Raw genomic sequence first — 24,110 nt, 5'->3', positions numbered from 1 at the left:
CATTCTCTGTGTGCTTTTCCACCATGACTTACCCATCATGCACATGTCCATCACGGCGCTCTGCAGGACGGTTGGGTGATTAGGAACAGTCATGCCCCAAGTGAATTGTCCTGTTCCCAGACGGGGTGCATCGGCAATGGTGGAGATGTTGCAGAAGTAGCCCCCAGCTGCTTATTCCACTTTATTTCAGGCATTTCATGCAGTGGTTTGTCCTCAGTCTTGTTTCCAAGGTTGCCAGCACATAGCAAAAGGAGTTGCGTGTTTTGAACTCCAAAAGATGCTCCTCTTATCACTTAGGTCCCAGCTAAGGTCAGTGGCGTGAGGGCAAGCTGATGCACTTCTCCCTGGATCTCAGGTTGGCTGACCTATTCCCAGTTTTAACCCATTTATGACACCAGTGGTCCAAACTGTTGGCTTTTTCTCTTCATAACCTTCTTTTAGGAGCCAAGTGAGTATGTCTTCATGAGGCAGGGCTGGAGGGCAGGTCGCAGCTCTGTGGAAGTGTCGCTGTATTTGTGCGCTTCCTTCCAAGACCACGCCCAGTATGAGTCTTGGCTCATGGGTGAAGATGCCCTCTCTCAATCCCAGGGGATATTATGATTCCGGTGAGGGAATTAAAAGTGGACTTAGCTGGAATACTGCATACCGCACGTGAGTGAGCTATTTACTCTTCAGGGGACTGAAATATTTTATTATTGGGCAACCAAGTGGAAGTAGCAGTGCAGAAGTTTAGTTGGGTGTGAAATATCTACTCTTACACAGCATTTCTAAACTGTTAGTCAAATGAAAGATAACGATGTTTCTTCCCATACTGTTTTTAGTGGCCAGGCCGAATCTCTGATTCTGAGCAAACTGGGGGTAGTGTCTTCAGTGAACAGCAGATGCAAATACATTTTGAAGGCAATTAGGCAGTGTTTTTATTTTTGCTCACAATAAACTGCAAGCACAAAATTGCTAGCCAAGGTTGAAGGTTATTTACTCAGATTTTATGCCCCGTGTGATTAATCTCTTGCCCACTTTTTTTCTTTTATTAGCAAAATTTTAAATTTCCAGGGGATCTGTAAAGAATTCTAAGGGGTTACAAGGTTGAATACAGTTATCACTGGTGGCTCTGTGTGCAGAACTCACCGCGTTACCGAGGTGCTCCTTGCTGCTCAGCTGCATCTCTCCCAGAGTCCCCACAGCATCAGCTCCCCCGAAATCCTGCGGATCAGCACATCCTGGAGAAGTGTGTGGCTGTCACAAGGCCACTTTCTCCTGCTGTTCTTCAACAGCACTGCTCTAAAAAGACAGTGAATGACATAAAGCTGCCAAACAGGACTGCAAGGAACAAGAGGCCCGTTATTTTCCCGGTGGAAAGGAACATGTTAAATGTTGCTTTACTTCCCCTACGCCCCCCAGCTGCTGTTGGCAATTGCTGATCAAACTGTAGATGCCACTTTGTCCTGCTCTGTGGCCATGCATCTCTGCCGCCTTCCTTTTTGCCACTCATTCTGTGTCTGAAAATGCCCAAACTGCTGAAGATAGCCAGGTGTAACCACATCCAGCCACACACACCCCCAGAGCAAAGTTCTCCATGTGGCCTGTCTCCACCAGCAGCGACTGGTCGATAGGAGCATCTTCAGAAGGCACGTAGATCTCCAAGTTGTGTGTATCGAGGATGGGAGGTGGGGACAGGGAGGAGGAAGAGCAGGATCGCTGTTTTGGAGGGCGGCCCCATGCTTAGGTTAGCTTATGGTGACTACTGAACCAACACCTTGGACCCGAAGCGATGTGTTCTTCCACAGGTTTGATGGGAGGCTCAGGTAGAGCACTGTGGGCTTTGCCTGATCTTGGTTCCTGTTTATGGTGCAGCTGTTCAGTGCTGCTGGAAGCTGAGGAGATGATGGAGAAAGCGGCTTGCTCCGCACCGTCTGACACCTGTTCAATTAATTATTTTCTAAAGACAATCTTATGATGTCATGCAAGTCGGAAGCTGTAATTTTGCTGTCAGCCTTGTCCTCACTGTGTCCTTTTCTCTGGAAAAAGTAGAGTGAATCTTCACTGCAAAAGGGATCTGAGTTTTAATTCAGCATGTCTGCTATAATAATAGAGGCAGTTTTAAGGTTAGAATAGTGTATAGACAAGATGATAATTATTGCTCTAAAGCTTTTCTGGAGAAGAAGGCAAGAGGAAATTTTCCATTAACATTACAAACAAATACAGGACATGGTGACAACTAAATGCTTCCACCATGTACTTCTCCATGACCAAGACACTTGCCTAATCCCAGCACCTAACTGTCCCATAATTAAAAATTTATGAGATCTCATGAACACATAAAAGATTGCGTATAGCAGCATAGGTCCTTGATTTAAATGCATAATTAATAGCTTCACTCAGCTTTATGTTGAAATGCAAGATCAACAAGGTATGTATCCAAGAGACGTACTGAAGTTTTTGAACCAAAACAGCTTATTAGTGAAACGACGCTGATATAACTTTCACTCTTAGACAGTTGTGTGAAGGGGAAAAAGAAGTTTGAAGCTATCTGTGAATTTGGGGGAGGTCTTTGATATATTTGTGAAGCTAGTGAGTTAAAAAACTTCAGACAACCCCAAAACCCAGGCACATCCATAATTTTAACAATTAACTTTTACTCACCAAGAACGTATTTGGTATGTAAAAACATTTTTTTTTTTTAAGTTGCACATTGATAGTGCTCATAAAGCGTAGAAAATGCTGTGCTTGCTGACAAGGCATCTCGTGTCGGTGTAATCACGGACTCCACCAGAAACCCACCCTGTTCGTGACTCGTGTGCAGTCCCTGGGGAGGACTTCCATGGATTCAGAAAAGACAACGTACAAAACTTCTGCAGGTTCAACTGTAAATTATGCGTTTATATTATACCCAGTGCACACACAGGAACACCACTGCTTTCTGAGGTTTTGCACTTTAGCCATGTGAATTCAGTAAAATGCTTTGAGTACCAGTTAATTTTAAGCCTGTAAGAAATACAGTTCTGTATTGGACCCAAATGTATGACTTTCTTATTAGCTGTAGCTATCTTAATTTCTGCTTTTGAAAGAACATTAATCCAATCAACTTTTTTTCCTAAAGTATATGCCAGGATTCAACTCTTTTATTTCAGTTTGGTAGCACTGAGTTGGATTTTTGTCCTAACTGATCATAATGACAGCTAAATGTCAGCTTCATTTATAGCTTAGCTCAGAATATAAACACAAAAGTAACAAAAAGGAAAATATTTTGTTTCACACTCTGTGAATTCTTTTTGCCATGTACCTTATGCCACACAGTTTTGATTCTGCATGTGACTTACAGTCCAAAAGCCCTACCGATACATTTTTCTGATCAAATTATTTCAGTATTTTGCATCTAGTGCAGAGAAAACATTGCTATTAAAATAAATACATACAGAAAAAAATGGAACTTTGCTGAACCGTAATTCCATCAAGAAAAAAAAAACCACAATATTTTTATATAACATTTTGGATATATTTTATGTCAAAACATGATCACCAGTCAAACTAGTGACATCTAAACCCAATACATTATTGTGACTTCTAAAATAAAAAATCAGAACAAAACTAAATTTATTATAGCTCTGCCTTCATTAAACACCGTGTGTTGGTGATTTAAACACAACAAAACTCTAGTATTCTTCAAAAGTGTCTACTAAATATAATAAAAAGAATAAGAGAACAATAAACATTTAGTCTGTTACATTAAAAAATCGGATGTACCTATCTCTATTGCCTGTTAGCTTTACCTAAGCCTTCTCAGCTACTACAAAAATAAAGAGAAAAAAAGAAAACTCAGTGTTCAAAGTCAAAAACATTCAAATCAGTTGATACAACATTACAGTACAGTCAACTAACATCACTCAAGGTCTCCTGTTCTCAGCGTACTGTCCTCAGCCCAGTGTACAAACCAAGTTCAATGCAGTTTCAAAACTGGATGTTGGCGTTGCAGGATCCTGTGCTCTGCTGATGGCTTCAGAAGAACGGGGCTGGGCTACTTTCAGATCACAGGGTAACCCCAGCCGCTCGTTAATTTTATTCAGCACTGTAGTTAGAACAGCATTAAGTTTAGCACAATAACTAAAAAAAAGGGGGAAAAAAAAAAAGAAAGAATTGGAAGCTAGGTGAAGCTGCCATTTGTGTCAAACAATTGCGATACGCTATACTAAAAAATTCTGAAATATCCACCTGTCCTCACCACTCTGCCACAAACTAGCAAAGTCAAAAATACAAAAGTCTTCAACTTCTCGTTTTTGCAGAATAAAGCAAAAAAGTCTTTGTGCTCCTTACTACCAGAAGCAAAATATCCTCTGAGTTACCACATGTAATAGCTTCTGGATGTGTCGACTTGGGTTGGCTTGCTCTCTGCAGAACCATCCTTGTCTTTTTCACTGTCACCTTCCCAGAGATTGATAAGTGGAGGGTAGAGCTCGTTCAGTGGGATTGAAGAGGTCTTTTGCATATATTTTTTCAATGAGTGGTGGTAGTTTTTTCTTTTGAATCTTTTGGCAATGTAAACAGAAATGGAGGCGAGGCTGATGACAGCAAACATGGATCCCATTACTGCGGCCAGGGCAGTGCTGGTTTCCTGGTCTGAAATATCCAGCGCGAAAGCTGCGTTTTTTGTTGTAACGTTGACGCAGGACTTCTGTGTTTGCTGGTGGATGTTGGACACTGTTAGACACACTTCGTAATCTGTAGACGGTTGTAAATGTGTGAGGTTATATTCGTGTACGTCAACCGGGACCCTGGCAGTGTATGTAATGTGAGGGTTGTCAATCTTCATAGTGGCCGATGACCATTTTAAGTTGGAAGTCATGACGTTGGAATTCACTTTCCAAGAAACTAAGATGGAATGCGATTCAGCTTGCTTAACGTAGATTTTCAGAACCTGGGTACCATCCAAAAGCGTTCCGTTCACCCGGATTGTAGCGACCCTCGTGTCGGCCCCTTCTACGTTTTGAGCAACACAGGTGTACCTCCCAGAGTCTTCGACCTGGATGTTGGAGATTTCCAAGGTGCCTTCGCTGCTCAGCTTGTATTTGTCAGAGAGGCTTTCAACTGTGACTTTATTGCCAAGAGGAGTGACCCAGTAAATCTCTGGCTCAGGTTCTGCCATGGCCCGACAATCTAAAAACACTGTCATGCCGATGTCCAAGTTTAAGTGATTTGGAAAGGTCTCGTGAGAGATCATTGGAAGACATTGTTCGTTTGAATCCTGTATTAACACTTCCTTCACCTGCTGTCCTCTGTATTCTGGGGGCATAGCGCAGAACATGGACAGAGGTTCCATGAAACGGATATTGGTTTTGTTCGAATTGATCCAGTGAATGACACAGTCGCACCTGAGTGGGTTACTGTGGATGCTGATCTCACGCAGGTTTGGCAGGGATTCCACTGTCTTTTGGTAGACTGCATTCAAGGCATTGTTGTTCAGCATCAAGCTCTCCAGGGCAGGAACGTTGCGAAATGCCAAACGATGTATGTAAGACAGCTTTGGATTGTTGGTGGCTTCAAGCTTTGTAAGTTCGGGCAGGTTGTCCAGCGCATACCTATCAACAGAAATGAGTTCTCCCATATTATTGATTCCAAGCTCTTTCAATCTGAGCATGTTTTTAAAATCACCTTCTTGAATTTTGTGAATCGGATTTTTGTTGAGATCCAGGAATTTTAAATTTGGAACTTTCTCAAGTGCCAGCTGAGGAACTTTCACCAATTTGTTGTCATAGAAGGAAAGACTTTCGAGGCTATCCAAGCCTACCAAGGCATTGCCAGGAATGTCTGTGAGATACATTCCTGCCAAAACTAGACTCCTTAAATTTGAGAGTGGTTTGAAATTCATGTCCAGTATTCCAATCACTGGATTTTCTCCAATCATGAGAATCTCTAAGTTAGGAGTCGAATCAAACCAACGGCTGTCAATAACCTTTAATTTGTTGGAGTTGAGATGTAATCTCAAAAGGTTCTTCAGGCCAGAGAATGCATTTGCAGAAATGCTGCTGATCTGGTTGTGATTTATGTAGAGCTCTTGAAGATTGCAAAGGTCTTGCAAGCAGTAGTCAGTCATCTCTGTTATCTGGTTTTCCTCCAGGTGTAAAGTAGTAAGTTGAGTGAGATTTGAGAGCCCCACGTCTTTGATACTTGTGAAGTTATTTTGTGAAAAATCCAGTTCTGTTAAATTAAACAGCTGTTGGAGTTCCTCTGTGGTCTTTGCAATGTTGTTGCTTTGTAACAGAAGGACTTGAGTGTCACTGGAAAGATTGCTGGGGATTTTTGTTAATCGAAGGTCGTTGCAGTCAACTGTTGTGGCTTCCCTGTACGTTGACTGTGGTGTAAACCATGGCCTGATTTCACATACACAAAGCTGTGGACATTCGTTACTCTGTATGGAAGACTCAGTTAATGAATTCGTTAACAATTCTAGCACCAACTGGCAAACAGTTAAAGCCACTCTAACCTTCGCCATGCTGGTCAGCTAGCGAGCTCAGCTCCCCAGCTCCTTAAAGCAACAGCAGATGGAGAGGGTAATTTGTTATCAGGCAGAAAATGTAAAGCTTAAAGTTTAAGGTGAAAGGCTTTGACATCCAGAAGGTGAAAGATGATTTTCTGAGTTTAGAGAAGACAAGAAATGGTCTGAAGACTCTCAGCTGCTCCTCTGTGTTCCAGAATCTTCTGCAAATCAGTGTCTGAAGATGTTCCTGAAAACAGAACAGGGCATATGTTATGCTCATCTCATACACAGTTCATATATTATTTAACTTCTTCATCCTTTAAAGAAAAATATCTGAAAACAATCACTATTTTAACATTCATCTCTCTTACAAAAATCCCAATCTGGTATAGTTATCTAGGGTTTGGAACTCTCTTCTACTCGGGATTTACGTGGGAAAACTGTGAGAGTTCCCTGCCGAGTGACTGCAACAATGTATGCATCAGCAGAAAACAGAACTTTCTGGTATCTCAGTTTTACTCTGCAGTGTTTGTTTGAATGGCTTCAGAAATGCTAAAGACTGAGGATGTGCTTGCAAGTGCACCGTCTAGGTCTCAAACGAGCGTTCAGCGCGTAATGCTGGTGGAGGCAGGGTGCCAGGGCTGTGCCCAGCGCTGGGGTCTCAGAGGCGTGGAGTAAAGGCTCAGGAAGATGTTGGTTTATAAGCTTCAAGCTAAATGGATACAAACTTTGCCAAAATTCATCTGAGTTAATCAAATTGGTTCTAGTTAACTGCTTAGATTTAATCCAGCTAAGCACCAAACAATAACAGTAAATTTGCTGAAATGGATGTACTGTCCTTATTTTAGCTGTTTGTACTGCATTGTGCATCATATGTGAATTGTTTACCAAAATTCCAAATTACCGTGTTAACCGCACAGTTTAGATGTTTTTAGCCTGAAGTTATTCATGCAAGAGTATGTTTCAATGAACCCAGCAGTGTCCAGATGTCCTGGTTTTGTTGGGTGAGGGGAGCTGTGGTGGCAGCTTCTGTAGGAAACTGCTGGAAGTTGTTTCCCCTTTGTCCAGCGGACTCGGCCGGGCCTAGGGCAGACCCAATGCTGGCCAGGGGCGAGCCAACTGGTAACAGAATGTTCTGTGATAACGCCTCTGCAGTAATATATTTAAGAAGGGGAAACAGAAAAAGGAAAAAAAAAAAAAAAAAGGAGAAGATGTGAAGCAGCTGAGTGGGGTCAGAGAGGGGGAGGCGTGAGCCTTGTGGGCCTTGCAGGCCTCACCCTCTGGCCTCCCGCCGGGCGGCTGACTGGGCCTGACTGGGCCCGGCCTGGCTGAGAGAAGTGGAGAGGAGATGAGAAGTGAAGGGAACCTGAGAGGCATCTGCCTGCCTGTTGTGAAGGATTTCTGTGAGAGGAACAGCTGCAGATGCTAAGGTCAGTGAAGGAGGGTGGGGGGAGTGAGAGAGACTGCATAGTCTGGTCCTGAGTGGGGCGGAACTACGACGCCAGAGTATCTGTCTCAGAATACCTGTCGTGTTGTGGATCTTTAAACACGTATCCAAGGAAAAGCAAAGCTCTTTGTAAAATCTTTCTCATTCTCGCTTCATTGAACAAGTCAGCTCTGGGAAACAGTTTGTTATCTGCAAACCGATTACTGCTGCTGTAAAAAGCATGGATGCAGCTTTGGGAGTTTCTGTATCTGTAAAAATGTGCAATCTGGGGCCTGTGCTGCTAAATCCAACAGCTGCCCATCTCCCAGCTCAGAACTATGTTGCTCCGGTGATGGTGATGCTGCGTGAACTGATTTTCTCCGGCTGGTGCTGGTGGCGGTGATTGCCCGTGCCTGTCTGTGTCCTCTTGGCTCGTTCTGCACACAGATGCTGGCAGGGGAACTACAGCCGCTGTTCAGCAGGTTGGGGCGCGTGCGCAGCAGGCTTCGAGTCACATACAAAGCACACGCGAGCGAGGCACGTGACAAATCTGAACAAGGGTCTAAAGAGCAGACCCCTTGAAATTCGAGGCGACACCGTAAATCTCATGCTCTGATTGCGGTTGAGACTCAAACAAAAGTTTTGTCTTTCTCTGTAACTAAAATAATCAGGTTGTGCTATATGGGACAGTGTATAGAACAATGACAAACTGTAACTGCAGAAATAGCATCTTTTTCAATTAGAACACAGTGAAGCCTCAACCTAGTCTAAGCCCACAAGATATTACTACATAAAACTAAATACAGCTTTTAAAGGTAGATGTAAAATAGTCACGTAGATAGTGGGGACAGGAATACCATTTATACAATGCTTTTACTTCAAAAACTCATCAGCATATTAAATAATGAAATTACAGTATTTTATTTCAGATGACAATATAGTGCTGTCAGTAGAACACACCAAATCGCATTTTTATTTTGCCGTGCTGTTACTTGCTCTGTGTTTGTGTTTTGGAGGAAGGGAACCAGGAGTGTTAGCCGGAAAGCATTTGACCTTGTTGAGTTTGATTTTTCTCTCTGGTAGCTGAGACCTGAATGAGAGCTGAGGAGACTGTGCTGGAGGGTGGGAAAAACCAGATGTAGAACAAACATTCCTTCGCAAATAACTTTCAACTGAGGGAAGAATTGAATAAGACATTAACTGCATTAAAGAAATAAATCCTAATGGCACCGTAATAGGAATATATGAACGTAGAGTGATGAGGAGGCTGGCAGAAACTGAGCTGTGCTGACTGTAACGGATGCTCCTCTCAACAGCAATCCATTTGTAGCTGACCCAAACTAGGCCGCTCTAGGAATACAAAGTTTAATTGATTTAATTCCAGATTTTTCAAATTACAGTGTTTGCCAGTTCATAGTGCAGGCAGTGGTTTCACCTGCTCACAGTTGTTGACCGGTGCTGGAGGTGCCGTGACACGAGGGCTGTTCCCTTCCCTAGGGAAAGGCCTGTGGTCCCGCTCTGCAGCCTCGGCTCAGCGGGGCACCAAAAGGAGCGGCACGGCCGGGAGCAGCAGCCTGCACCTAACCCGATGCCACTACAAGAGGCAATATTGCTCCAAACATCCATGCCTTCAGAGTCGCTCCTGTAATTTTTTTCCTGAGTAGATGAAGAGAAGGAAGTCCACACCTTATCAAGCTGTGGGCCCTAATGATGTTTTAGTACTGATTGCGTTCTGATATCGTTACATGAATCATGTAATACTTTAAAAAAATGAAACTGCCCAAAAAAGACTTCAAAGCTTCTTTTAAAATACGTTGGAGCACATCTAGATTTTGAAAAAAAATTGAATTTTATCCTTCCTTTGTTGAATATTTATAGCCTCTTACTTGAACATTACATTTATTGTTCCTCCTTGGCAAGAAGGCATTTCTGGTTTTATTGAATAGAGTTCTGGGTTTATGATCACGGTAGACATACAATTTTACAAGTTACTAGTGACACTTCCTCTTTTCTAGCTATTTTCTACTGCAAATGGATTTAATTTTCTTTAACTGGAAGACGTTCTTTAGAAATGACCTGCACATTACTGTCTCCAGCCTCCCTCGGCCCAGGGCAGCTTGGATGGAGCGATCAATGAAAATCCAGGGCAATCAAACAGTAGCTCCCGATTGGCTGTCCCGTTGCCCCTGGATGTCTCACTTTCCAGTCTTCGCAACCTTGGCAGGACTGGTCACAGACACCTCTGTGACATGTAGTGTCCGAAGGAACACGATGCTTTTTGCTGGAAGTCTGTGCTTCTCAAATGTTACTCTCCACAGGTTCTGAAACACTATCTAGAATTATAATCACGTCTTTCCAAATAAAAACTAGACAATGTATGTTTGTAGGAAATCTTTCCTTTTGTTTGGTGAATAAGCTGGAGGACAAGCAGATTTAGAACCCAAAATCTGTGACAATACGCGGTTCCAATGATTATTCCAGTGAATAATCACCAAGCCCGCATGGATGAACCAGGGAAGGCTCCTGGGAAAGTTCCCTGCTCTCACGGGAACCAGTGGGACTGAACTGAGAAGAACTGGAGGGTTAGTGGGTGCCCCTTTCCTGCTAGCCATCTCAGCAGTTTGCCCAGCGAGATCCTTTTTATATTAAGCTGTTATATTGCTAAATATAAAACAAATATAGTATGTCCCTGGTAGCCAGTGGTTCCAAGCTTTTCTGATCATGAAAAGTATCAGTCCTCAAAACCTGCCTTACAACAGAGTCATATCACAATTTTTTTTTTTTTTTGTGAAAATGGCATTTAATATGGGTTATGTGATTGATGGCACTTCTTTTAATGCAGTGTTAAAAATTACTTTTAAAAATACTGGGTGGGGAAACTTCCCCTAAACAGTAGGGGGGCATTCTACCTTTCTTTTGAGAGATACTGAGCTCATAAAGGATAGCTTTTAGCATTCTCTGCCTTCCCTCTCATTTATTAAACTGGTATTTTCTAGTGTACTAAACCACTGCAACAGTCATAACAGCTGTTAACTGGATATCAACAGAAATAATGGTTAATTTTATGGGAGAAAGATGGAGGGAATTCTTTTACTAGGGGCTAAATAAATGCATTTTCCATAGCATCTCTCAGTACGCAGTGCGTTAAGAACCTGCATTTCTATCAGCAGGCAAAGGCGCGGCGGCAGCCTGGGATATTCGCTGGTTCGTGTCTCCTGTGGGCAGAAAACATGAGCACCATTCCTCTGTCTCCCATCCTGGAGGCGCAGCGGGGAGGTTTGTGTGAGGCTTCCCTTTCTGGCTAGGTTCTGAAAACTGTTTCACGTTGAGAGTTTGTTTGGCCCAAGAAATCATAATGGTGGGTATTTGGTTATGGAGCAGAAGATCCTTCGTTTCCGCTTTCCTGGGGGAAACAGAGGTGTGTGCTGGCAGCTGTAGCCTTGCTGGTGGCTGTTAAGTTTGTCTGGTTGTTTGGGTGATCCGAAAAAAAAGCACGTTTAAATCCACAGTGCAGTAAGAGGAGAATACGAAGGGACAATTGTGAAATAAACAGTTCATTACAAGTGTTCACAGTTAACTTGCCAACTAGAAAAAAAACAGATTTAAACATTTTTTCTTGGTAATAGGAAGGCAAAGTGTTGTCACTTCCTTGCCAACTGCATTAATGGTCACTATTAAAAACTGCTGGAAAAAGAAACAATATAGTGTGCACGTGGATATTTTTCCATGTCTGTTTTGAAACAGCGATACCTACCACAGAAAATCTTCATATATAATCTCTCCACAGTTAAGTGGCTCATTCTTGCAAAATTTCTTTTGTATTGCGAGTAGCACCAGCACAGATTTTGGTTGGCAGCCATATGCACTAAATGTGCCTAGGTAAAAGTCTGAGGGATCAGCTACATGAAGAAAATTACCTCGGGCTAAGAGAAGCAATTTATTTTGCGCTTGCTGTGAGCCAGAAGCGCATACTGATCCTCAGTACCTACCCATCTCTCCACAGAAACATTTTCATATATTGAGCCTAAGTGATGTAGCTAGTCGTTTGGAAAATTGTCTGTTGTGCTAATATTCTGCTAACGACTCGTGCAGCTTTCTTGTTTCCCCATCATCATCGTTTGTGAAACTGCTGCCATATAAACACCCTCTGTCATCGGTCAGCTCAGGAAAACTTGTCCTGGGCTGCTGCATCCTGGATTCAGGTGGGTCACTGGGAAAACGCACGCTGGGCAACCCAACACCCGTGGCCAAGGATCTGCAGCGTAGTGTAATGACTGAGTATTAGTGCCAAGGTGTGAGAGCCGGGAAAGCTTCAGCTAGAACACAGCCATCAAGAAAACCAAATTCACGCAGGGATCAGTACAGAGTGTTACTCCATAGTCAGGGAAAGGAAGAGCCTCTTTAGACAGGAGACACCGGAAGAGGTTGGCTCGGTTGGTCTGGCAAACATCTAGCCTGAAGAACTACTTAGGCTAGAAGTAACACTGGTGATAAACTGGCCTTAACAAGCTCAGGCTGAGTTTGTTACGGTCAGGTTAAGACGGCTGCACACTTTTAAGGAAGGGTATTGTGTGTGTGTTGGAGGTAACAAGGGACCTGCCTTGCTTTGAGCTGCAGCGGGGCCTTGGCAGTTCTGTGTTCACCCATTTGCTACAGAGAAAACCGGAGCCATTGGTGCTGTGTTCGCGGCGGGTGAACAGTGACCTCTGAGAGTGCTGTAGGAGAGAGAGGCGTTTACATATTGCCACATGAATACGGACCTGCACCCAGTCATACAAGTAAGCACAATGCAAAACCTGGTCTGAAATGCTGTGCTACTGAAATCAGGGCTGGCTCCAGTCAAGAGCATTGGTGACCTTGTACATTCTAGAGGAAGAGGCTGGACTTTGTGTTTAATGCCCAGGATATTTACAGCTAACCTGCAGAATGGGCTCCTTTCCCAGGAGTCACGTTTACAAGTGCAATCCTGTCTGTTTAGAAAAATCCCGAGGAACCATGCCTGACAGTAACCCATTAATACTGAGGTATTTAAAGTCTCCGATGTCATCAGGAAATAAGCTGTTTACAAGCCTGCATTGTGTAAAATACAGAAAAGTCAAGCTGAAAATGATTTGAATTAGTTGAAGGAGCGTACCAAAGTCTGAAAACAAGAGCTTGTTATTAAAAACAAAGACAAAAACAAGGGCCTATAGGACATGTAATAACGGTATAAAGCTTCAAAACACATCCTCGGGGATTTATAATATTTACAGTTTGGATTTTTTTCCCTGCAAATAATGTCTGCGTCTTCTTCTTGTCTGTACCCAGATTCCATCAAAATAAAGTCAGTGTTTAATTTTAGGGAAAGCTCTGATGGGAAGGCAAATTGCTGTATTTCAGGACAACCTCAGCATGCTTTATCTGTGTTCCTTTGGAAAATACTGGTCTTATTGCCACAGAAGAAATGCAAAGAGTGTCCTATTCATAATGCCTGCACTGCAGAACCAGCATATTAAAACTTTAAAATTTGTTATTTATAGGGGTTTATTCTTAAGGCTTGCATCTGATACAATGTTTTTCATTAAAATATTGAAGTGAATTTGCAGGAGAGAGAAAAATTCTTTTCATTCACACAGTGATCTCGAGGAGAAGGCGCTACATACCATGCAGAGTACAACTGCTCTATGTTGATGGCCCATCCAATCAACCATGGAATTGCAGCCCAGCTTCTGGCATTTGTTTGAAAATCTCTTGCAAATTACCATTAACAAGTCATATTAGAAACATCAGGAATAATAAGTGCTTTCCAAAGAGTGGGTTGTCAAATTATATAGTCTGTTTGTTTTTTCTTTAGGAAAGGAAAAAGCTCATAAAACCATTTAAGAGCCTTGACAACCTGCAAGGCAAGGTATGTCTGTACAGTAGGAGTACCCTTACATTAGAAACCCAACTTGCCTGCTTTCTTACTATATTTATTTTCATAAAATAGATTAATCCTGGGACAACATGGGCTGTGCTTTTATTGCCCATGACTCTAGTTTTCATGTCCTGCTATGAGGGCGGTTCTAAAGCTTTTATTGCATTAGATGGAGAAGAATTTTTTAATTACACCAGTATTATCATCCTCATTCCCCATAATTACCAGGTAAAATTATTTGCCTAGATCAGCTTTCCTGACCGCCAACAAAGCAACTTCCACTGCAGGTGAAAAGCCTGTTTCCTGAGCCCTTCCTTGCAGCTCTTCCCTTCAGCCCTGAAAAGCAGGACCTCTACCTGCAGCTGACGGCAGACAGACCACTGGGGAAATGCTTTCATTTCTACTTGTACACGCTGGAACGCATTCATAGCCTTCTGTAGATTTTAAATGCAAGGGAGAATTTAAACTTAATTGGTTTTAGCTTGTACAGTGTCTAAAATTTACGGAGCATAACTAATTTTGGAAGACCTGTTCCAATTCTTTTTTGCATTTAGTGTATGTGCTGGCTGAAGAATGAAAGAGGACCAAGAATAGAGAAATACTGCTTCGTCTTCCAGCCATATTTGAAAAACAGGAATGGAATTCAGTCTTGGCATACTTGGGATCTCAGGACCACACGGAAGGAGCTGAACATCTTGTTATCTATGGGGGCTCCTACCTCATGGCAATTTCAGACTAGAACAACTCAGATTCTTACTATCTATCAAAATCAGTACAGTTCAAATAAAAATAAAAAAGAGAAATAGCTCTAAAAGAGGAACAAGGGCATTAAGAGATTGGGTTTGATTTTGGACTAGAATTTCCTTTTCTTGGTTTTTGACTACTCTGAGAGCCCAGGCACCTTGGCTAGTGGAAGCAAAGTGTTAATAACAATGAAACAAGGAGCACTTGAGAAATATTTTTAACCACGAAAAATATGGATGCCAGAGCTCCACAGGAATTTTATGAAGCAAGTGAAAATCCTCTTCCTCTCTTTTTGCTGACTGGCTTTCTGGCAGTGTGATTATTTTGCTTCCTACACAGTTCTAGATCAAACTCCAGTTTTATGAGTCATTCAGAATCCCCCACAGTTGGGAAAGACCCTGGCGTGTAAGTTGTTGTTACTACCGTAAAGGATGCCAAAAAAATCCTGTGCGAGAAATGGTAGCCAATAAATAAAACCTTAAATGAGTCAGTATCTCAGTATGTATTTATAAAATCAACATAATAGCACTGGCTGTAAGAAATGTGTAAGACTTGTTATTAAAAAATTATATGTATGTGTGCGCACATATGTATAAGCCAGCCATCTGTAGCTTCAATCATTTATCTTCAAGCAAGAAAGAGAGAGTTATTTTTCTGGTCCTTGTTACACACTACTTTGATAATTCTGTTTCCTGTAGCTGTACTATGTATTTAGTTTTCAATTACTAGTGATTAAGTATTAAACAGTATATTATTGTAAGCCTACATCTATAGCTACTCAGTTTATGCATGTAGTGTGCTTACACAGACATCAGCCCTTAGAGTAAAATAGACTTTTATTGATTTTTTTTCTAGGAGTTATATGCTTGCAAGATCAAATTCTCTATTTCTGAGCTCTGTTTGCATAGAAATGCTAATAAAGCCATATATTTAATTGACCGATATGGAGCCACCTTACCCTTCACTCAAGTCAGTGAACATACCAATAACAAAATAAATGGATTTATCACGGGAGGTGCTGAGAGATCTAACGTAACGGCTGTTAGCACCAAGACACAGATTTGGAACTCAACCAAGTCGAGAAGCGATAGAAGTAATTCTATTAAGTGGCCACAGATTTGGTTTTAGTACTACTCTGAACTAAGGCTTTATTGTGATCTAAGAAAAAAGTTACTTTCTCTCCAGTTAGCTGTATTACATGACCCTCCCCTACCCCTTTTCCCAAGTCTTTTCACACTTTTGAAGGTTCTTACGTGAAGGTTGTTTCATTTTTCTGAAGACCTCCTTCTTCCTCTCACAAGCTGATAACCCAACGCACCATTACAGTATTCTGAGAAAATACACGTTCTGTGGAGCATATGGTTTTCATCTTCATTTCATTCTGAAATTGTTTGGGTAGCATTGCTGGGATCATAGAGTGGGTCATCTGCTACGTCACCAGGAAAGGAAGCTCCTTCAACTAAGAATGGAGGAAATGTTAAGAGTCGATGTTCAGCTGTTTATCTCAAGTACCACCTAAATTTTCAGATTAGCTTTGTTTCATGCAGAATGCAGATCAGTCTTGCTTTGAGATGTTCATGAGATGAAGACATGTTTGTGTGTGTATGTATATATAAAGAGAATACACCATATTTCAAGTATTTGGATGTGTAAGAATAGACCTTTAAATTGTTCCCTCAGCTTTTGTCCTCAGTCTTGTCAGGGCAAAGTCAGCGGTTTTTCCACAGACGGGTTTATTTCATAAGTATTTGCAGAATACAGAGGTACTGTAATTGCTGCCTATTGCAGAAAACATAGGAGACATTATTTCTCTCAAAATTTTAAGTTATTGATGCTTTAGAGATAAAGTCTTTACCTAATCGAGGTGATTCATTCCGGCACAGTGATGTTTAATTTGAATATATTAGACTTGTTTCAATTAAAGGGGGCAGAAAGATACAGGAAAACAGCTCTGCCAGTGAATTAATGAAGAACGCTCAGCTGGTTTCACTCGGTGCCTTATAGTATGGTGAATCCATTTTAAAGCAGCTATTTAAAAGCTTTTTGCAACTGGTTCACGTAACTGTGGTGTTCATCTGGGGGTAAAATGAGGAATTTTTGCAATGCATTTTCAAGTCACTGCAATGCCTATTGTGAGTGAGATCTCTGTAACTATCAATATTTATTCTAGTTCTCTTAGAGTGATGGATCACTTGTAATAAAAAAATTTAGCAAGGCCAATCAGTAGCTCACCTGCATCCTACTAATTATATGCAGCTCATTAGCAAGGTGTGCACTGACTAGGTAGTTTTGGACTTGCTTAATCAAATAAATCATATAATGCAGGAAAATGTAGGATTCGTTACATCAATGATAAACACCTTCAAATTACAAAAAGACAATTTGAGCTTTGATATTTTGTACAAAAAATAAAATGCTATTCTACCAAATTTTGGACAAGCTCAGTAATTCTCTCTGAATAACTTTGATGTGTTTCTTAGAAGTTACTTAGTCTGATTCTTCAGCAGATTGCTGACCAGCCCCTGAAAAACACAGAAAACCTGGGCTTGGTCCAAGTGGACCACATCTTTTGGACCGTACGCAGAGACGGGAGCCGAGCTGGCATCGCCGTACGAGTCCTGTAAGCACAGACACACAGGGTAGTGCTTGTCGTGCTGGGTTGGCGAGGAGTTTAGCGTGAATCCAGTTTTTGCACAAACTCTTAAAATTGCATTTTGCTCAATGACTGAAGTTATGTTGACTGTACAAAAGTAGTTATAAATCAAATAAAGTGAGGCATTGAGGATACGTGCTGTATCAGACTGCAGCATGGAGGAGAAACACAGGGAACGTTTCCTGTCAACTGAAACGGCCGCTAATCTTCTCCAAACGTTGAAGTTATTTTATTAGAGTCAGGTTTTAAGGATAAGGACTAGTGACCTCTGGTGAAATACTCTAGCGAAAGGGAGAAAGACTGGGATTACGAAGAGGGAGACCTGCGTTCACTGCACTGGTAGTGGTGGAGGTTTTCCAGGTTTGGAAGGTTTTGATAGAACAGAGGGGAATCTGGGTTTGGTCTCAGTCTTAACCTGATGATGTCTTTGGTGCTGAATGTGTGTGCATGAACCAGGGCTGGGTATGTCTGGCAGACTGTTCGGTACACGCACAAGGAGCGTCAGAGGGACGCACCAGATGCCTCCTCACAAAGTCTCCTCTCTCACGGTGTCGCTGCACCATTTTTCAGTCCTTCACTTGACTTTCAGGCCTCCTGCTTGCCTACAAAACCAACTCTTGAGATGAGGCAAGTGACTCCCAGCTGATGATGCTGGTCTCAGAAGCGGGACGTGCCCAGCCAGGCCGGGGGGGGTCCTCTGGGACCTCCTTACTGGTGGTCCCCGGGGAAACAGCTGCACTGGCCAGCTGGGACTCAGGCCGCCAGCAGGACAGGGCGGTGATGGCTCCCACCCACAGTGGTGGAGAAACAAGCTGGTGGGTAGATCCTGCTCCTGGAGCATCATGGCACAAAGAACACCACCTGCCCTGCCACCTGCCCAGGGTTTTGCTCCCTTTTGATGCGTGAAGAGCCCCCAAATCACCTGCGTAGTACCCACCCCTGCCTCACCGGACATTGCTGGATGCGATTATGGGTTGCACTTCACCGGGCCATGGGTGGGAGCCGCTGCACGGACCTCCACGGAGGTGAGTGCTGCTGCCCTGGCATCTGTCAATGCTGGAGTGACCAGCGAGAGGCTAACTCTGCCAAAAACCTTCAAGGGGGCTCGGCTTCAAATAGCGGTTGGGACTCCTGCGCCAATCGAGGCCGACAGATGCATAAATTGCTGGAATGACCAGAGTTCATTAAATTAAATACCTGGAAACGAGCTGCTGACAGTCTCTAAAATTTCAAAATAGAAGCTGTTAGTCATCTTTGTCTCCAGTGTTAAATGGACCACTTGGGTTTGGGAAGTGGCCGGGGACAATACTGCCCTGTGTTACCGTGGGGGCCTAACGGGTGGCACCTTCGGAGAGAGAACTGCGTAGCCAGACTGTACCAAATAAAATAAGGGAAGGAGTTGTTTCTCTACAGCACTTTTATAACTTCTGTGCATTCTCAATACCGCATCCTGTTAAATATTTCAAGACCATTACTTAGAATTTCTTTGTCCTGTCATTCTTTTAGTTAAGAAGAAAAGAGCAATAGGCACGTGCTCCATCTCAAGTAGTTGATCTTTAGAAACTGTGCTCCAGGTGAAAACCAAGTCCCACTCCTTCGATAATTCAGCCAGCTGGAAAGTCAAGAAAATGCTGGTTTGTATCACCAAACTGAGATCTTATGGATCAGAAGGTGATGTTATAAAAACATTTTGCAGTAGAAGTTAAGAGCAGAAACTAATTCTCTTCCCACTGATGCCAAAGACTTCAGCTGTCCCCAGCAGGAGGAGAATTAGGCCAATACAAAATAGGCCAATCCAGTATTTTCCTTCCGTGCCATACGTAGAAAAAATTAAAACCAACATCTAAACAGTAAAGCACAATTCGAATAAAGTGGCAAGGCTTTAAGCGGCAATGAATAAAGGAACATGGTTGTGGGGAACACAAAGCTGGGTACCGCTTAAACCGCTGTGGAGGCACGTCCTGCCCCAGACCTTACCAACTCCGTTACTGGAGGACTTCATTACTCAGCTACAGGAAAGACTGAGACTGGAAAAATCACTGCCTAACTCAAGCACATTCTCAGTAGACTGTTTCTTATCAAAGTAGTCGTTTGATTTCTCTTTGCAGAGTTTAGGCACTCCGGGTCTTATAGACACACTGTTATTTACCGCGCTTATGACATACCAACAGAATCAGTTCCTAAGCCAGCTCCATGATTTTCTTCTCTCTTGCCTGTCTTTCTTCCCGTAGTGGGTACGTGTTAATTCTAGACACACAACCAAGTATGGGAATATGATGCTTCCTTGGATTTCTGCAGGTGCTCCTGACGGAGCGGCCCTTCCCTGCCTCTGCTCCCCCAGGAACCCAAGAGGCACTGCCAACCTGCGCAACGCAACCAGAGAGAAACTGCTTCAGCTCCCAGGTTCTGGTTTGTGTACACCTCGCTGGGCAGCTGCACGTTACTTTTAAGAAAGATGCCTTCTGTATTTACCATAGCATTTAGGGCCTGTTCTCGCTAATTACTTTACTGCTCTTGACTGGAGCCCAGAATTTACGATTCCCAGGAGCATCACGCGTCTCCCACGATGGCATTTCGAACTGGGAGAAGATGTAAAAAATCAGCTGTCAGGAGGCTGAAATGCAGGCTCCCTCTCCATTAGCATTGCATAAACAGAGAGGAGGAGAAATGGATTTACGTGCTTCCAAAAACTTTACATCGATTTTCTTCAGTTCTGTGTCTACAAAATGTCTGCCAGGAAAAAAATCTGGAGCTTGGCAGGATGAAGCCTCACACGTGTATTGTTCGTGTAACTATGGTAACCTACAAATGCCACCAGTGTTTCCATTTCATACACAAATGAGGGGACAGCTGTGGAGACCACATGTCTGCCAATGGAATAATATACGTGAACTGGGATGGCTTGGTCAGAAAATTGCAACTCATTTATATTAATCAGGGCTTCAAAGAACAGTCACCTCCCTAGTTACAAAAAGCGCACAGCAAAAGAAAGTGATTTTTATTTCTGAAAATGTTTGGCTCTTCAGTAAACATTTTTCAGCATCTTGCTACTTTGCTGGTTGGAAAAAAAAAATGCTGTTAACAACGAGCGCTCTTTATAGGTGTCACTTAACTTTTTTTCCTTTGGTTTTGCCTTTTTCTGATGCCTAATCCTAGCCTGAGCCTGACACAAAGCCCGGCCTGGGACCAGGCGTGCTCCAAGGCATTCGCCTGGTGAAGCGGCTGTTCCAAAAGAGGCAGAAGTAACGTGGCATAGAGCTCTGACCTATCTACCAAAGTGAACAAAACTGCTTTTACTCCCTGATATCGTCAACAGAAAGAAAAGCTTCAACAGAAAGAAAAGCTTCAACAGAAAGAAAAGCTTCAACACAATTCATACAGGAAAATTTAAAAAATAACTAGAAGTTATTGTTTAAATGAACTTGGAGTTTATATCATCTATAAAACCACAGAATAAAATCCTTAGACTCAATAACGCAAATAAATTACGTTTTCAATTAATATTAAACTGTGCAAGCTGCAGTACCAGTAATACTTGACCAGAGTTGATTCAAGGTGCTGTAATTGTCCCTACAAAAAAAAAGAACCCAGAGCTGGTAGGTGCCGCCTGCCTTGGCGGCAGCCTGCCGACAGACGGATGCAGCAGGAATACCGCACGCCAACGAGCAAAAGTTTTCCCTGGCTTCTGCAGTGCCGTGATAGTCTATGGAAGTGAGACAAAAGGCTGCAGCATCACCTCCGCGGGGGCCGCCGCCGCGCTTCTCGTCCCAGCGGCACGGCGTGCTCCCGCGAATGCCGAGGGGTACCCGCCGCTTTAGTTACAGTACGGTGATGAAGGCTGGCACTGATGCTTATTTAAGTGATCACGTTTTCTCATCGAGTTGGAACCAAAGGCGCGCAGGACTGGTTTTAAACCAGGGCTGCCCAGCCTCCCAGCTGGATCCGTGCCTCCGCAGTTGCCAGAGCCCTGGTCGATCAGACTGAACAGAAGTTTCTTTCTGCAGCCTAAGTTCGGATGCGCTCAGCATTATTCATGGCAATAAAGAAAGGTCTTTCACAGTGAACATCTCAACGTTTTCATCCTTTTATAATCTGTACGACTCAATATGAAAACCTATTTCCTTTAATAATCAGTAGAATTATTTGTGTCTGTTCCAGGTAAATGGAAAAATATGTTATAGCCACCACAGTAACTCGTCTGTTAAGTGCCTAATGCCTACTAGGGTATAGGACTTTATAGGGACCACATAACATTTTATTCGGATCACTTGTTAACCGCCAAGGCAGAAGCTGACCTAGCTCTCGCCAAGCCCAGCTCGCCCTCTTTCCAGGCCGCGGTCGGACACACTGCCGCAGCACTGCGGGACCGGGGGGTGCTGGGGCACCCCGCAGCCCCTCGCCTGCTCCGACCTCCCGGTCCTGGGCTCCTGACTGCTTTGTCATCTAGGAAGCTTTGTGCATTGGTGCTTTTTTCTCTCTCACTATGTCCATCTTTGAGATTAATTTAAATTCCACCTCGCAGGACTTCGGGTCGTACTCGGGCCGGACCCCCCTGGCCTGATGCAGCGACTCTGTGAGATCGCCTCCCACAGATCTAAATTATTTTCCAGAAAAGGTTTATAGCCTTGTTCAGAAATGCCAGGTTCGTTTTATAGGAATGCTGGAAAGACCGAAGGGGTCACCAACTAGTTCTTCTGGAAGAGGTTCCTGACTCGGGCGCTATCCCGCAGCCCCAGGACGGAAACCTCAGCATCCTGTGCGGGATCTCTCCCCGGCACAACACGATTTTCCACTTGGACTCCATCCTGCTACTTTTCATCCCACGGCCCGGCGGGAACAACACAGGGAACCCGCACTCCGGAACTTCGGGAAAGCGGTGGGGGCGATCCCCCCCCCCCCCCCCCCTCGGTAGCCCCCTCCCGAGGGGAGGCGCGGGGGGGGCCCTTTGTCACGCAGGGCCGGACCGCACCCCCTCCCCCGCATCCGTCCGCGCATCTTTTCGGGTGAAACCCAGAGGTTTCGGCGGCCCCAGGCTGCAGGAAGGCGCGGTGGGGGGGGCGGGGGAGCGTTCCGCACTGTTCCGCGCCGTTCCGCCGGTGAATCCGGGCCGCGGAGGAAGGCGGCGGGCGGCCCCGCGCACACTGCGCCTTTATGCCGATTTCTGAAGGGCCATTGTTCCCCTGAAAGCTCCTTGTCTTTTCCAATTCCTCCCCGGGAATGGATGAGGCCAGGCAGCTGCCGGGAGACGGCTCCCCATTCGCATGCAAATCGGGGAGGCGGGGGACGCCGGCAGCTCCCCCCCCCCAAAAAAAAAAAAACACACACACAAAAAAAAAACTGGGGGTGGGGGGAGCAATGCGCAGGGCACGGTCCCAGCCCCCGATGCGGGACGAAGCCACCGCGATGCGGGAAACCCCGCTGCGACTTCTGTTCCCCCCCCCGAAGTGGAAACTTTCCCCGATCCCGGGGCTCCCCCAGCACTGCTTACCGGTACCGGTGGCCTCGGCTCCCCTTCGTTTTTAGCCCCTGCGATCGCTCCCGCAACGCGGAGGCGGCTTGGATGCGGGATGCCTTCCTCCCTCCTTCCTCTGGGAATGGGAGGAGGAGGAGGAGGAGGAGCAGCGGCGGGTGGATGCGGTACCGGTACCCGCCGCCCGCTCTGTGCCACCGCCGGAGCGCACCTGGGTAGGAGCCGTCGGTCAGCTGACGACCTGCGTTCTCATTGGTCGCAGTGGCTGCGCGGGGCGGGGCGTGAGCGGGGAGGCGGGGCGCGGGCGGGGCGCGGGCGGGGCCCCGCTCCCCGCCCACGCCCCGCCCCGCTTGCATTGCTTATCAACTCATCATTAGGTTTCAGAGTTAACAGCAAGATTGACTCCCATCTTCCTTGAATCCCATTTTTCTTCTTTTTTTTTTTTTTTTTTTTTTACAGATTTCATTAAGAGGTGTCACACCAAAGCACTGTGTGTGGGAACGGCCTTCCAGGATTCAAACATCCGAGTTTTCTGGCAAAGACCCCCTATGCGCAGATGCTGGACTGCAGTTGCTCTCCATACCCCGAGGCTGAGCACAGGGCATTGCCAGTTGAACTATTTAAAGATATTTTCTTATAGGTGAGTGAATTTTCTTTTAGGTAAGAGCAAGCACGACTCGCTGAATTGCATTCACATATCCTCTATGGCTGCTTGAATGAGAGGTGGATGAATTAGCTAGGAGAAAAACAGACTGCGACTTCAACCCTAGGAGTCATATGATCCTGAAATTGAGGGATTTAAAGATCTCCTCATCTGATTCCCCAACACTGGGTGTTTCTGAGATTCAGCTGGACAGTGCCTAGACCGTGCTTTTACCAGAAAAGGTCAGACCAGGTGATGCTTGAGGTCCTCTCCAACCTGGTGTTCTGTGACACATTCAGCTTCCCGTTCACTCCTGGTTTTCTGTCTTGTCTCTTTTTTCACTTACCTTAGACTGGAATTACTGACTTGCGCATTTCCCTGCATTTTCATGCCCTGATCTCGGTCTTTACCCGCTTCACTGGCCGAGTTCCCCACGTGCGCTGCTGAGGGGGTGCCACCTTTCCAGCCTAAAGCCTTCAGGGGCCCCCCCTGGGTATCGAAGCGCAGCACGTGCGTGGTCATACACGGGCGCGGAGACACGTACATACCCTGTCTGCAGCTGCACGTCGGACCTTAGTCTGGGTGAGGCAAAGAGTTTCTGCCTGGACTCACCACCAGTGCTGGTGTCCAAGGCTCGGCCCCTCCTCCTGGGATGTACCAAAGTGTTACTTTCCCAGGAAATGATTTTAACATTCGATTTAACAATTTATAGTGAGCAAGATACTTAATATGAGTTAACAGTAAGTTAAATACGTAGCAGATATGCTCTTTGGTTAATGCTTCAGATTTCCTCAATGATTTTTTTC

The 24,110-nt window shown here is 44.4% G+C and overlaps 1 protein-coding gene across 2 annotated transcripts; it reads right to left on the bottom strand.

Moving 5' to 3' along the window:
• Positions 1 to 10: 10 nt before the first annotated feature.
• LRRN1 (leucine rich repeat neuronal 1) lies at positions 11 to 22,804 on the bottom strand. Of its 2 annotated transcripts, none has more exons than XM_086755790.1 (2): positions 22,680 to 22,804; positions 11 to 6,719 (listed from the first exon to the last, which is right to left on the bottom strand). In XM_086755790.1, exon 2 carries the CDS (start codon positions 6,485 to 6,487, stop codon positions 4,337 to 4,339), a length of 2,151 nt encoding a protein of 716 aa, XP_086611916.1. In that variant the 5' UTR covers positions 6,488 to 6,719; positions 22,680 to 22,804; the 3' UTR covers positions 11 to 4,336. The 2 variants fall into 2 exon arrangements, with proteins under 2 accessions (XP_086611916.1, XP_086611917.1); XM_086755791.1 differs by lacking the exon at positions 22,680 to 22,804 and adding an exon at positions 20,681 to 20,744.
• Between the last annotated feature and the right edge of the window lie 1,306 nt (positions 22,805 to 24,110).

The sequence above is a fragment of the Chlamydotis macqueenii genome, chromosome 10 (genome assembly GCF_036417535.1).
Source record: "Chlamydotis macqueenii isolate bChlMac1 chromosome 10, bChlMac1.mat, whole genome shotgun sequence".
Taxonomy (NCBI): Eukaryota; Metazoa; Chordata; class Aves; order Otidiformes; family Otididae; genus Chlamydotis; species Chlamydotis macqueenii.
Note: the sequence above shows the minus strand (reverse complement) of the source record. Positions and strands in the feature narration are given on the sequence as shown.

What these genes read in the sequence shown, in the direction of transcription:
- LRRN1 (XM_086755790.1), bottom strand. Translation starts at nt 6,487, where the DNA reads ATGGCGAAGGTTAGAGTGGCTTTAACTGTTTGCCAGTTGGTGCTAGAA.